This window comes from Hirundo rustica, chromosome 7 (assembly GCF_015227805.2).
Source record: "Hirundo rustica isolate bHirRus1 chromosome 7, bHirRus1.pri.v3, whole genome shotgun sequence".
NCBI classification, from domain to species: Eukaryota; Metazoa; Chordata; class Aves; order Passeriformes; family Hirundinidae; genus Hirundo; species Hirundo rustica.
Genome location: NC_053456.1, coordinates 33,612,750 through 33,628,167, shown reverse-complemented (window position 1 = coordinate 33,628,167; position 15,418 = coordinate 33,612,750). Strand labels below are relative to the sequence as shown.

The window sequence follows — 15,418 nt, the reverse complement described above, 5'->3', positions numbered from 1 at the left end:
CCTTTTTTCTCCTCGAAGCCAGCCTCAGATTTGAGGGTGTGGCTGCTGCTGTGCAGGGAATCCTTTGAATCTTCGTTTTCATCCAGAACCCCAGCAAAGCTGATCTTTCTCTCATACCTGTGTCGGTCCATCTCAGGATCCAGACGCAGCCTGCAGGTCTCCAGATCCTGTAGCAGAATGCAGACACACAGATGTGCCAGCACTGTGAGCTCCCACTGCAGCTAGAGAAGCTTCAGGAAGAACTGCTTCAGATGGGGATTACTTTAATCACTCACAACCCCACTGCTCTTTGGCCCTGCAGCAGGCTGAGCCACCTGCCAGGATGGAAGAGTCACCAGGTGCTAACACATTGCTGGTTAACATTCCCCAGTGCATTACCACTCTGGCTGCAGGCTCAAGAGGGGAAACAGAAATCACAGAATGATTAGGCTTGGAAGGGACCTCTGGAGATCACCTAGTCCAAACCCCCTGCCAAGTCAGGGTCACTCAGAACAAGAGTGACAGACACAAGAATACATCCAGGTGGGTTTGGAATGTCTCCAGCTGAAAGCAAAATGAGCTTGTATCTGCTCCATGATCAGTAAAAGGCCTTGGGTGAAATTTCAGTCAGGGCCTTTGACCTCACTCAGCCCACAGCCTTGGCAAGCCTGCCTGCTCTCTTGGTAGTTAAACTAATTCACCAAAACTAGTTCAGCTGTAAGTGTTTCAGCTGTGCAAGGTTTCCAAGCCTGTGCTCCTATCTATGGAACAGGTATGTCTACAAACACCAGTGGAAGTGAGATTTGCCCTACTGAAATTCCAGCTATATGGATCATAACATAATGTACTTATCTGCTTGGAAATGGAGCATCACTCCAAAAATACTGACTTAGTATTTTAATATGGATAATTATTGTCTCTTTTTTTTCCTCTCTACAAAGTTAGAATCAGCACCCTATGGCCATTTTATCTCACAGACTCGTACATAATGTGCCCTTAAGGTTTCTTTCACCTACAGCTCACAGAATAATTCCTCCTTCTTGTCTCCCATATACAAGTCTAGAAAGAAATTAACCAGCTGCACTTCCAGCTCACATAAAAGCATTTATTTCTGTTGACCTTCATTATCCAACATATTCTTAGTTCCAAGCCTAACTACTTAGTGAACTCTAAACCATGGTATCCTGCTTGTGGATGCAGTCATTTATTATGTTGTAATATCATCATCGTGTTTAAGGAGGATTTTGCTGAATTTATTGCTTTTTTGAATTGTCCTTCTTGCATAACTTGGGGCTGAGTCACTTCATCAGAGGTCATCTACAGCCTTTGGAATCATTTTCAGAACCTAATTACAATACTATGCAGATAAATCAGCCTGTCAAGCACAATTTCCATGACTAAAATTGGATCTGTCATTAACAAAAAACAGGATAGTAGGGCTAATTCCTTTATGGAAATTTAACTTCTCATTTTTTAATATACTTTTTATCCTGATTTCTTAAAGAAATTTGGCTTAAAAGCTGAAACCATGTCAGCCATTCAATTCTCATCTCATTCCATACAAACCGCCTCTGAAGCTGAGGGTCACCGTCAACTTGTCAACAGATGAGTGTGTGCATGTGTATTTTTTGAAACAAGCTAAAGGAAATGTTAAACCACAGGATTAGATGTAAGAAAATCCACACAAGAAGGAATCACTGAAAATCAGTTTTCATGTGTTCTGCTATTCACAGCATTAGTTGTCACCTAACCATTTGTTTAGCTTAACTGTTTATGCCAGGATTTGCCCGTGTCTCTCTAAGTTTTGTGGGTTTTTTTTTTTCCTTTCTTTGCTTCTTCATCCCCATCTCTTTCCTTTCTTCCCATTCCCCCTGCAGTTCTCTGTGTCTAACCCAAACGAGTCTGCAGCTTTAAAGCTCTGGCAAGTTCTCTGCAAACCATTCTGTTCCCTTCCCCTAAGTGCCTTGTTCTGATCCCTCACCACTGGCCCTGCTGATCAGCTAGTGAGCATTTGAGCTTGTCACTTCCCATAGTCTCCCTCCAACACTGCCCAGGTCCCCCACCCTGGGTTTCTCAATCCCTCTTCTCTCTTTGGAAACTTTCTTTAACTTTCAGCAGAGCATATTGTGCTTCCATGGTTTTACCTCCTTAATCAACCATTTCACATACCCTGACCATCTTCTATCCACCACACAATGGCTCCTTTCTCCCTGCAGATATCCACTGGAGTTTTTATCCCACCCTACCTCTCATCAGAGCCTGGAATCCATGATGGGTAAAGCCCTCTCCAATGTGTGTGGTCCACTTACCAAAAGAGGCTCGGGCCGTGGTCTGGGCATGTAGGGAAAGGTCTCTCGAAGGAATGTGGTTATCTCCAGGAGAAGCTGGCAGGCTGCCATTTTTAGTGCAAAAGGACAACAACATTTGGTAGGATTCACAGTGCCTAGGAAAGAATATTTCTATCATGAACAAGGAGTTCATACAAGATCTGGAACCAAGAGGTGATGGACATTGTCACATGTGGTGCACAATGCAAGCTGCACTGAAAAACAGGAGACCCCACACTCCTGTGCTAGTTTTCCTACACTAAAAGAAACAGAATCAATCAAATAACAAACCACGCACATGAAATAATACAAACATTTATATTATATTGATTATAGCATATTACTTTATATTAATTATATATTGTATTGTGTTGCATTATATTATACTGTATTATATTTTTATTATATTAGACTGCATTGCATTGAAGTAACACAATAACTGACTACAGGATATATTATAATATATTATGTTAAAGTACCTACTAAACTAACCACAAGTTTATGACATTTTGTATACATGTCATCCAAGGCTAACACAGGTTAAGAAGTAGATGCCCTTCTTTTCCTTTACAGTTTTGCATTTAGTCAAATCTTTTGCAGTTGTGGAAAAGAAACACTTCCAAATATAGAAAACTATCTCAAAATAATGGAGTTGTGACTAGCTGTTAAAGAGATACTTTTTCTATTCTTATTAATTACTACCCTGATAACTGGAAAAGATAGTTTCCTTTGAAGTCAGGCTTTTATAATTGTGCAAGCAATCCATGTGCTATATACAGATAATCAAGGGAAAAATCAAACTACTTAATCAAACTTTACATAATTCTTAACTTAAAACTAAGAGGGAAAGAGAAGAGAGATTATCAAAATACTTCTAGTTTTGTATTTCTATCAGGTGATACTTGAAGTTTTGTATTGAAACAATCAGATTTAAGCCCATACCCTTTGTAACCCATCTGATACAATTCAAAGCTTAGAAGTATGAAGACTTCTTCATTGCTGGATCAATTTGAAAAGTACTTTTTAGGATAACAGACAGCAAAAAAAGTAAATAAAGTTAATTGTGACCAACAACTAACCACACCCATTTTTAAAGTTATTCCTGACATTACCATTTACATACACTTCGGAGAGATTAGTGGTTTTTCACTTGCTTTTCTCACGTGTGATCTAATTGCTTTTACAAAGAAAAAGACTGAACCAAACAAGGGAGAAGACACTACAGGGATCAGACAAAACCAGATCCCCTGTACAGATCACCAGTAATGAATTGTGGACTTTGTAAAGATTAAAATAATCTGAACTGTCAAAAGCAAATGAGACATACTGTGTAATGGAACAGCCAGCTGCATATTTAATGCCTTTTGGTCTACTTCCTACAGCATTTAAAGCAGCTTTTGAAAACCCCCTGCCTACAGCAAGACTACTGAGCAGCTATTTTCAGACACCACTTTTCAGGAGAGCACTTGAGCTTTTAAATGGCTTTCTAGACCAGAACCTGATCTTTGTTTGCTTTTCTCTTTTAAAGCAGCTCCACAGCCCCTTGAGTGCCTGCTATGAGTGGCTGAGCAGGGAAAAGAAAGCCTATCCTGCCACTCAGTCATTGGAATGCAGCTGTTCATTTTGTGGTGCAGGAGAAGGAATCTCTGGTGTGCAACCTCCTCCTGCTTTGGCTACATCCCCTAAAGGGACGATCCAGAACAGCCACCAATGTTCCTGAAGCTGCCAGCACCGGCACAGCACACACTGGCACATGGGAAGGTCTAGCTCAGGCCAAGACCTTCTCTTGAGCTCATTTCTTACAAATGCCATGTCAATCCTCCCACCAGCTTCTCTCTGCTCCAAAGGGGGCCTTTAGGCAGTGATAAGAACAAATCCAGAACCACAGGGAGAGAAAGCAGAAGATAAACAGTGCATCCAATGGGGAACAACAGTACACACAGACAAACACCAGTAGACTGCAGCACACATGAATACACAAATGGTGTCTAAAGAGCATGTCATGTTTACCACCTTCACCTACTGCCACAACAGGATGCTTTTGGACAGTTTATTTTGGTTCACAGGGTTTGCTATAACTTGTGTGCCTACACAGACCTTCAGAATCAGTGATCTGTCACAGCTCTCCCACCCTTATATACACACAGGCACAAATGCGTGTGGTTTCATCATCTTGTTGTTATACAAAATTTTAATTATGCCTTTATTTTTTTTTTTTTTAATTTCTGCCTGAAAATCAGGCAGTATACTCAAGTCAAGATTCAAAAGCCTTTAGCAGAGCTGTGCCAATTCACATCAGGTAAGCTGGCCCTTAATGTTCAGAAAAGGAAAAGCGGCTGATCTTACACAGATATTTTGGCAGAAGTAACTGTGAGGAGTGGAGCGTGAACTACTTTTGACACTCAGGTGACAGCAAGGCTCATGAAATAAATTACGAACTGCAGTTTCTGTGTACAAGAATTGCAGCTCACTGCCTGGTTTCCCCTTTCCTTTTCCACCCAAGTCTTTCAGTACTGCTACACATCTGTTATATTTGACATCCAGGCACAAAAAAAACAGGGGAGGAAGCTGGGGTGAAAGTGAGGGACTGGGAAATACAGTTGGGTGGCAAGAAAATGAAAAGAGAAAAAAATATTACGTGCTCCTAAAGCAGAGGTTCTTACAAGCGGGGTTTCTTGTAGTAAAGGGAGTCTCCTTACTGTCATCTAAAAAGTCTTCTTCCTCATCCTCCTTTCTCAGGCGCCTCTTGGTCTCCTCATCATAAATGAGGCCAAGCAGGTTGGCAGGACTCTCGCTCTCAGCATGGCACAACTCATTGAGGCGGACACCAATTGCCTGCAGATGGAGCAAGAGAGAAGCACAGGAGGTGAGAACTTCAGCCCAAACAGAATGTTCTGCCTCTGTTTTTTATTGTCTAGAGAGGAGAAAGGGATGACAGAAGAATAATTGCTATCAAAACTGTAATTTATTTCCCCCTTTTTGTCAACAAAAAACTGCCAAGTGTCAAGTTCCAGGATGAACACTTTTAGTGAATTTAACTAAACAATAAACCCCTCCAAACTGGTACATAACAGGCAGAAGGAGATAAGGTCATTAAGAAGTATTAATTTCTTCCACTTTTCTTTGTTCCTTTGATACATTTATTCCAGAATTTTGCTAAGTCTTTCCACTGAGAATGTAGGTCTTCTGCTTAAGAAACTATGCTGTGAATTAGGAATCCAGTAACATTCTTTATTTCCTCTACAAGACAGTTAAATGCCCATGGGAAGGCCTGCTTCCATCTTTAATGGAGAAACTCCCAGATGCAATTTCCAAAATTGAGCTGAGAGTATGCTTACAGGAGCTGGGAAGGTGCAAGGCTAATGGTATAGGGAGGATCCACGGAAAGAGCAGTCAGTCAGATTTCCATCTTACATACTCCAGAAAGGAGAATTGTTTATCCTGGCTGTTTACCAGCATCTGCACAGCCCTCATGGTGTTGTCAGCACACTACAGGGTAAGGGGGTGTTAGCAAGGAGATTGCTTTCTTGCTAAGACACTTGAGAGCTCTTCAGAACTGATTTTCTTTGCTGCACGTACATGAGTAGAACACAGATGAGCATGTGAAATTTTATCCTGTGGAATCATCACTTTGGGAGGGAAGGGATGTTTTAAATTAGAGAGTTTTCATCAGCACTGGCCATTTGACCTTTGTGAGTATGGGGTAGTTTTAGACAAAGATACTAAAGGAGGTTTTCTAAATATTTTACAAGTCAGAACTGATGGTCATGCCAGCGCTATATAATTTTCTCACCGTGGAATTATTCTCACAGAAATACATAAATGGCCACTTATTATAACTGTTCTTGCAATTAAACACTTCCTCTGAAATCCAACAACAGGGGAAAGGGTAGAATCTGCTACATAAAGAGAATAAGGTGATATTCTTGTGCTTTGCATGCTGATACAAATAGTTATCAATCTCAGCAATTTCTGAGCCTGTACTTTGCTAAAGGAACTGCACATCTCACAATTTTTCACCTTTCATATTTCAGGCATTTAAAGGAAGAAATGTCCTGCATGCCTGTCCATAAAACAGTAATCTATCACATGTTATCTATGCTGTTTAGCCCACCTTAATGTTAAAGAACTAAAACATAATCCCACAGCTTCCCATCTAATGAGCACTGAATTCCTGACATGTTTTCCGTATTTTTGGTTTTCTACGAAACAGAGAAGCAAAAGCAAAAGTCCTCTTAACAGAAGCAGTGAAAGGAAGTGACAGACTAACCCGATCAGAATAGATTTAACATTGTATTATTTCAAAAGATGGCAGAACAAGCCAGGTCTTTTGATTCAAAAGGTTCATCACTGCTATGGGCAGGCCAAGTCTCACCTCCCATGGAAAGAGCTCACCAGTGTGATTCTCTGATGACTATTACGGCTGAATTAAAGGAGCTGGGATAGAAAAAGGATTTACCTTCTTTCGTGGTCTGACTAAACTTTGACAATAGCACTGTCTATTACAGTTAGTGAGCAATGAATTCATAAACAAGAATCCACAAGCAAGAATCCATAATTAAGCCAAATTTCCAGCCTAATTTACTGCAAGAAAAAAAAGAAAAAAAAACAACAGAAAAAAGCCTCAGTGCATTGGGAGTCTTTCCTGAATATTCTTTTCTTTTTGTTCAAGAGATTCTTTTCTTATTGTTTAAGATTTAGCAGAGAAACAGCAGTGTCTTCTACAGCACGTCCCTGTACTTCAGCCACAGGAAGCCAGTTCTCCTCATAATTCAGACTAAGTGAAATCTGCTCAGAGCCAAAAAAGGAGCTGCCTGAGGAGCTTTCAGAGGCCCAGCCTTCCAGGCTTGACTGGTGGCTGCTGCTCATCCTTGCAGCCAGCTTCATCTGAAAGAGCTTCTGGGATGAAGGGCAGTGCCAGAGGACCAGCCTTGATCCACATTCCATACAAAAGAGTAGTGCTAGGTGCAGGCCAGCCTTAAAGCTTGAGTACTTTTGTGAGGTCAGTGGTGCTGTGAGTAAATAAATTCTTCTGGCCTTCAGCGAGAAGAATCAGAAATGTGAATGAACAGCGAGACATCTTGAGGGAAAAGGGAAAAAAAAATCACACTCTAAAACTACTCTCCAAATCTTATTCTGCCTTACAGTTATGAAAATGCAAGGCTTTTTCCTTCTGAAATGTTCCTAAGCAGCAGCAAACACACGCTGGTCTTAGAATGGAGAATGCATCCAGATAGGTCTTATGGTGCCATTAAGGGGAAGACAATTATGCAAAGTTGCCTGTGATCAGATTTCCCTGGCTCCTTTCTTATGACCTTGAATCAATGGAAGTACTTCTGACAATATGAAAAGAAAACCTTCGTGGACTTTTTCCAGGCCAGGTATATCTGTCACTAAAAATGATAGCTGAGGGGGAATCTAACTGGCTTCTAATAGTTACTGTCTTTCTTGTTCTCACTTTTTTAGAAGCTGAGAAAAAGGAATGTCTAGAAGCATAGCATCTACAGACAGAGATGGATAGTCCTGGCTGTCTGAAAGCATGCCAAAATTCAATGACTCTGTAATCTTATGCTCTCTTCTTAAAAGGAGTTCTCAAAGGAGTCCAGGCTAAGGCAGTGACTTCATGGAATATAGAAGCAAATACCCTCACCCTATTTACTTTTCCAAGGAACTTTGGTATTTGTGCTGTTATTAAGATAATCTCTTGTGTTTGAGACTTTACCAGAGAGTAGGATGACCAGGTAGCATTCTCTGAGTCAGCTTTAGGAATGGAAGGAGGAGATCTGTGAAGATGCTACGCTCGGGTTTTAAGACCCGAGTTGGATTCTCCCCCTAGGCTGCTCTGTGGTGGGAATGTATTGATATGGTCAGCTTTATTTTGAGGTTCCCTACAATGTGCCCCACTGAGAAGCATGTGTTGGTTTAACCTACAAGAATTCAGGTCAGCAAGGCAGAACATGATGTTTAAATTCCCATGAGCATTGGATTTTATGGTGGTTTTTTTTTTTTTGTTTTGTTTTTTTTTTTTTTTTTTTTTTTGATGGGGTTGGGGGGGAGGGTGGGAGGACGGGAATCAAGATGCTCTGTAAAAGTCTGTAAAAATCACTGGTTTTTTTAAGAGGTGAGAAGCACAAAGCTCACTTCCAGAAAGACATCTGTAACTGGGCAAAGGAACTTCTCCCACTATTTAGAGTTTTGAGAAATGACCAGTATACTTGTAAGACATTCAGCAATTATATCCTCAGGGCTTTACAAGAAAATTGCAAGGGGCATTCACAGGGCCAGATAAGGCAACTGCCTCCTTCCTGTATGGTAAGAGATCACAATCAAATAAAACTTGAAGGATTCAAGGGCCAAACAAGAGACAATTCTTTACATGACTCATAGTAGCTCTGTAGAATTCCTTGCCAAAGAATGAAGTGCAAACAGTCCTTATGGGTACAAAGAGAAACTGAATGAAGTACGGCAAAGAGAAACCCATTAGTAAATAGACAGCACCTCATCTCGTTCAAGGAGCCCTAGGCTAAATATATTTGGAAGCAAGAAAAATAGAAAGTAGTATCATACCCCACATTTTCCCTTTTTCTTAGCTAGTCACATATGACAAATGCTAGGAAAAGGAGAATGGGTGAAACAGATCCTTGGAGAGAACGTGTCCCAGCAAAGTCACTTCCCTTAGGAGAAGGGCTGATCCTGGCAGGCAAGTGCAAGTTGGAAGGATGTCCATCTTACAAGGACTGAAATTCTGTATAGTATCTGATGCCTTAAGTTTTAGCTTTCATGTTTTTCAGATTCTGTGCTGCCTAGAGGTGCAGTTCTGAGCCTCACATTAAGTGTCAGTCAGCTCTCGGCACAGAGTAGGGAGACAAAACAAATCCTTCTCCTGCTGGAGACCAAGGACAACTTTCAGGCCCAAAAGCACAAACAATGGTGGACAGAAGGGAGAAAACAAGAAGGATGAGACCTCACACCCTGAAGCTGTAATTGGACAATTAAATTCCAATATGGAAATGGACCAAAACTTATAAAAGCGTGAGACCTCATGACCAGTCAGCCATTTTGTGACCATTTTGGGTCCACCTTGGGTGTAGCCCTGGCCAGGCCCTGTGCTGCCCAAGATGTATCCTAGAGGCTTTTCAATAAATATCTACTTTATTCACTAGCTCTGTCCAGTCTTTGTTCCACATCAGCCTTCGCAAGGTATCAGATCCAATTAACTTTACATTTTGCCATAATTTTTAATGGAGCTAGAAGAGAAGCAAACACTTACATCTCCCCACTGGTAGAAGAGCTTTGCTGCATTCCACTGCAGCTTCTGGTTCCTTTTGTTGCCCACAATCGGAGAACGGCCACGGGACAGGCCTTTCTTGGTGATGTTGACATGGTGGCCCTTCATCCACTCGGGCCAGCTGCCACGATTACAGCGGTGAACAAAGCGGGCGCACTCCAGGAACAGGGCTGCTCGCGCCACCACGGGAGCTTCCTGAAACGTTTGCAGAAAACCACACCTTAAAAGCAAGAATGCATTGGGAGAACTCCCTGAACATTAGAGTATTCTGAGCTTTAAAAATTGCTTTGCAAGCTTGCCAAGGAGTCACACGGTATGAGCAACTTCTCCATAAAAAGCTGACACCAGAGTCTCTCTGCACAAGTCTCACCTCTTACTAAAAGCAAGCTCATAAACACTGAACTGTCTTGCTCAGTTAAAACACTAGAGGGGCAGAAAGAAACCCAGTATAAACTTAAAAAGAGCATTATACCCATCTGTAACGATCTCCTTCAGAAACCATCTAACTGCAAAAGCAGAAGTGTGCATCTAGCACTGTTACTGCACAAACAAGTCAAGTTTAGTTTTAACCTTTGCCACTAAGGTGGCAAATATTGCAGGAGCAAATCGCACCATGGCCACACAAATCCTAGCATTTGTCCCTTCAGGTTCTGCTTCTCAATCTTAGGGATGAAAGCATAGACGGAGGTTTGTTAAAACTAGGAAAAACAATATTTTGCAGTTATAATTAACATCTGTGGAGACGAAAATACATTACTCTGGCATAAGTCAACAAAATTTCACTGGCTGAATCTAAATCACCTCAGCAAGTGTCAGGCAACTCAATACCAAAATAACAACAGGCAGCTGAGTTTTGAAAGGACTGACTAGTTTCCAGAGGAAAATCCTCCTGTCCCTGGCTTGGAAGAATCACTTTAATGGGAGAAATTATATTGATTGTATCTTAGTTTGTATTAAATCACCCAGCAGGACACATGTTAGACCAATAGAGAATGCTTCTGAAACTTTCTGAAATGTTCAAAAAATGGACATAGTAATTTTGTTCCCTAAAGAGTAGCTTAGGCTCAGCAGTAGCTTTTTTCCCCAGCAGTCTAAACTGCCAAAATAACATCGTTACAGACATGGAAAGAAACTAAAAAGCAAATAGTTCTCCTAATTTCCATTTAATTTTCCCCTTTCTCCCTGCAATTTTCAGAACCAAAACTCCTGCAATCAGCAGTTTGTAAAATTAAGAATACAACAATGCCTACAGTTTACCAGCTGGCTTTAAAAGGTTCGCTAACAGGGATTTCACAGAGCACAAACGTGTTACACACTTTTAGATGCTGACAGCTTTAATGAAATAATTCAAGCATATCAGCACCTACTTATAAAGAAGGGTTTGTCAAATGTGGTCTGTAAGTACTAGATAGGCCCTGAGTTCCTATAAGATGGTCTGTTGAACATTATTAAACAGAGCCTCCAAGACTGTCTTAATCACAAATCGAAAACAAGAAATTTTGGACCAATGCTCCTAAAGTTTGATTTAAGAAATTATTGACACAACATCCATTTGCAGCTTTTGCTCACATTTTTAAAAAGGTTGGGGGAAGAAAAAAGGCAATTCTCTTGAAAAGGAAGATTTAAGCTGCCATGATGTTCTGATGAAGGCAGAAATCTGAATGCAGACACTCACTAGCCAGAAACAAAACTAAAATCTAGCATCTGAAAAAACATTACAAACTACTTGTTGATCACATGCAATATGGAACACAGAATAGCTGAGGATTTTATTCTTTTATTCTCACTAAGTAAAACCCTAACCATGGAGAAATACATGAAGAGATAAAGCCCCAGCCTTAGTCTACTATTGGTTTAGTTCACTAGCAGTAAAGTCAAAATTTCTTAGCATGCTGGAATCCTGCAAAGAAACATGTTTTTGTAAACATTATGAAAGCACGCAACTATCACAATTAAAGGAGGATATGTAGGATGGGAAGCAGAGGGAAGGAGCAGGAATAATTTAAAAATCACTATATTATTTAACAATCACTGAAAAGGCCTCCTGCACGAAGGACTTTCTGAACATCATAGGGCACAAGCTCCCTGTGATTGCTTACCTGAGGCTCTGAGAAACCTGAAGCAGCAGCAGCAAGAGAAAGATGAAGATGTGACAGAATGAACAGAGATGGATTCACACAACAGAGAAACACATCACAAATGGAGAGAAATTAATCAGGCAGGTGATGTGTAGCTGAAAAGAACACAAGTTACTGTGGTCACTGTCAAAACCTGACACAGCAGCAATACTCTCACAAGTCTGTCCATGCCCATGCAACTGTTCACAAGTCCAGTTTTAACAACATATTGTTTTGCACCTTGAAAATTGTTCTTTTACTGTATAAATTGACAAGAATTCACCACTTTGTTAACAATTCAAGTCATCCCATTGAATTTCTTCAACAGATAACCTGATTTGATCTAAAGAGCGAACAGTCTGGGTGGAAGGAACCAAATACAGAATGGATTTGGAATTTCACAGCATCACATTACTGTTCACGTAAACCTGATTCTGCAGACTAATGACTACAGAGAACTTATGTCCAGTTTGTTTTCAAGAACAATGTCTTTTATGACACTAATCAATCAGTGGTAATTTTCCTTGAGTCCCTTTTTAAAGTTTGCATGGCACTTTGAGCAAAAAATCATTTTTGGCTCTGGTCTCTTCAGGGCAGCAAAGAAAGGCATGTAATAACAACAATATACTTTTAACAGATGGTAAAGTAAATTTGAGTACTCTCAAAAGTTGCTGACTGGGTAACTCTGCTTAGTCTAAGCAAAAGTCTGACATGAAAGTTGTCTTAGCAAGTCCATGAAGACAGGTTGCAGGTAAATTATTAACTAGTGTCTTGGAGAATTGCCTGTTTCAATTAGTTCAGACCTCTCTGATTGTATCTACAAAACGGCCAAGTACAGTCCATGACAGTTCTTTGTTTTTGTTCCCAGTCCTTTACTCTGGGACCTGTTTGTAGCAAGCTCTGACTTCCTTCCCAATCACAAGGACTTCCACAGAGAAATGTCTGCCATGGAAACAGGGACATGGGAACTATAGAGTCAGCCTAAGACCCAGGGTGACATGGAGTCAGGATATTGACAAGTATTCTTGGAGTTTAGACTTTGCTTCTACTGTCCCAGTACTTAGGAGGTCATCTAAAACACAATCCTACCAGAAAACGGTACAACTATTGCATTTCAACAAGGATAGAAGATTTACATGTTAAAACAAATGAGCTCAAATCCTGTTGGAGAAAGGTAATGATGACAGGTGTCATGGTCAAAGAAAAGCTGGTAATTTACAGCACCCTAATTAGAATACTTTAGGTAACATAGTAACACAATCCTAGACAGCCGTTTATTGGAACCCTCAACACAAACTTAAGCATAGATAAATCTCTGAGAAATATTCCAAAGTAAATCAATTTTATTATTGCAAAGTCTGGATTTAAGCTCGGGTAAAGACAAAGCTGTCTGCAATGTATCAATTATCACCGAATGTTTGCACATCCATATATTGATTGTAGTTTTAAAAATTTATTCAAGTATGGATGCTGCTTCTAGGAAAATATGTTAACTGCATAGCCACTAAACCTAAGGCAACGCTTATTTTAATACACAAAAAATTATTAGCTGTATAGAGATGCATTATTTGTTTCACTGTTCTAATTCTTTAAATCAGTGTGGCAAACCAGTACAAACATCCAGGCTGATCAAAGATTTCAATGTTGTTGTCAGAATAGAATTTTGCAAACCTGCGTGAAAAAGTGTGCTCAGAAAAATTATGGAAGAACTGAAACTGGAACTGTTTGCCTTTCATTTTTTAAAGGTTGCTTAGCAACTAAACTGGATAAAATTACTTAAGAAGCTTTTAATTTGCATCAGACCTGATTCAAACGATTACTTCAAAAGCCTAAAACCAGAAGTTAAAACACCCAGAATGCTTCCTTTTGGGTGTGGGAATTTTCCATTGTCATCAACCAATACAGTGAGATGACAAGCTGTCATCTTTTAAAATATACACTGCCTGTGATGGCCTAACTTCTGTATATCTCCAATACTTTGTAGACAAAATGCCAACTGAACAGTACTTGGAAATTCCCAAGGCTATAATGAGAGCAAAGCTTCAATTCCTTCACCATTAGCTGAAGACCTTTTAAAAATTCTAATAACAGAATTGTCTGCATCATTCAGTGGAATGGAGAGACGGTTACATTTTAGTTTGTAAAAGTCAGCTCTGGAATTTAGACATCTCCAAACAGTTCACTCTGACTGGTAGTTTCCAGCTGACTTCATGCATGGGCACAGAATAAGCAGCTCTGTACTCAGGCATTTGGGAAATTTAGAAGTTAAGGAGGACATTTACGGGCAATAGGGACATAATTGCCAAACCCCATTTTATCATCTGATTTATCAGAACGCAGAGTAGTGCGCATCTTCAGAAGGATCCTGGTGACAAACTTGCTAGGATTGAGCTCTTTCCTGCCCATGCACCTTACACCTTACTAACTGGGAGTGTAGAATTTGCAACCGAGTGGCAGCCTGGAAGCCTTGAAGACTGAGGTTGGGTGTTGCACACTCGGCAGGTTGCAAGCCACCTTCTGAGCTCACTGCAACCCTGACTGCTAAGAGCCACCAGGTGGGCCACTGTATCAGCCACTGCATCCACAGCTTCCATCCAGAGGGACAACAGTCTCCGGCAGGAAGTGTGGGAAGCAGCGAATGAAACCTCTGTCTGTTGGAAGACGGATGAGGAGCACTCCAAACAGTAGAGCTAAATGAGAACTGACAACAGCAACTCCAGACCAACATTATTGCAGACGTGCTTGAATCTGCAGACCAAGTATGCAGGGTTAGGATGAAGGTGCAAAGGAGTGGTGCACAGAGCAAAACATCCCTACAGCCATGGAACAGGCAGTGCAGCAAAGGTCAGGGCACAGCGCTAGCAGGAAGGCAGAGCCCATGAGCCTGACACCTCCAGCAGAGAGCAAAAAAACTGAATTTGAGCACAAATGGCACAGCAGTCACACAGGTGAGAGGTGAGGCGTGGGAAGAAAAGGGATGTGAATGCTCTGAGAACAGTGGCTTTTAATCTTTTTTCAGCTTGCACAAAGCCAAACACTTATGGAAGGAAGTAGAAAAGCAGCATGCAGAGAAATTGCTAATATTTGGTTGGTTTTTCTCAGTTGTATTTGTCACACTCCTTGCTTGTTACATAAACACCTCAGAGCCCCACTGGCTCATGAATCACAGGCTGAAGGCCACAGCTTCAGAAATGGGAAGGATTGTTAAAAAACACAACTGCAAGGATAAGAAGGAAGGAGCTACAGAATATCAGAAAGGGACTGAATTGGGTCACTTCCTTCATTTGCACCGGCATATCGGCAATATCCACATTTAAAAGCATGCACACACTGATATAATTTTTTTTCCACTGACTGGCTCTGGTGACTAACAATTCAGTGTGGCCTAATGTACTTATAACTCTGTCAGAACTCGAGAGTGGAATTCCTGCACCTCTCCAAGTAGTTATCCAATCTTCAATCCTTATTCTGTAGATTGACACTAGGAGCAGAAACAGAGTGTCTGTGAACGAAGCATGAAGACAACAATACAAGCTTTGCACTGGCAATAACGTAGTTATGGGGAGCCATGTAATAAAAAGGGATCCATTGTCTGCAAACTTGTCCACTCACAGATGCTAAAGAATACCACCACCACCAGCTGGCATTGCTGTGATGCTTTACATTCTTTCTGTGGGGCATGAAGGGCATTAGTTAGTGAATGATGG

At 40.8% G+C, this 15,418-nt stretch overlaps 1 protein-coding gene across 12 annotated transcripts in view; it reads right to left on the bottom strand.

Moving 5' to 3' along the window:
• UNC80 (unc-80 homolog, NALCN channel complex subunit) overlaps positions 1-15,418 on the bottom strand; it is a 132,967-nt gene that overhangs the window by 70,367 nt on the left and 47,182 nt on the right. For 7 of the 12 annotated variants that reach the window (XM_040069060.2, XM_040069065.2, XM_040069061.2 and 4 more), the window contains exons 23-26: positions 9,577-9,789; positions 4,970-5,141; positions 2,289-2,422; positions 2-167 (exon numbers count right to left, since the gene is read on the bottom strand). In XM_040069060.2, the coding sequence (XP_039924994.1) occupies positions 2-167; positions 2,289-2,422; positions 4,970-5,141; positions 9,577-9,789 (685 nt within the window). The remainder of the gene's footprint in view (position 1; positions 168-2,288; positions 2,423-4,969; positions 5,142-9,576; positions 9,790-15,418) is intronic. The other 5 variants (XM_040069064.2, XM_040069067.2, XM_040069068.2 and 2 more) reach the window with 1 other exon arrangement.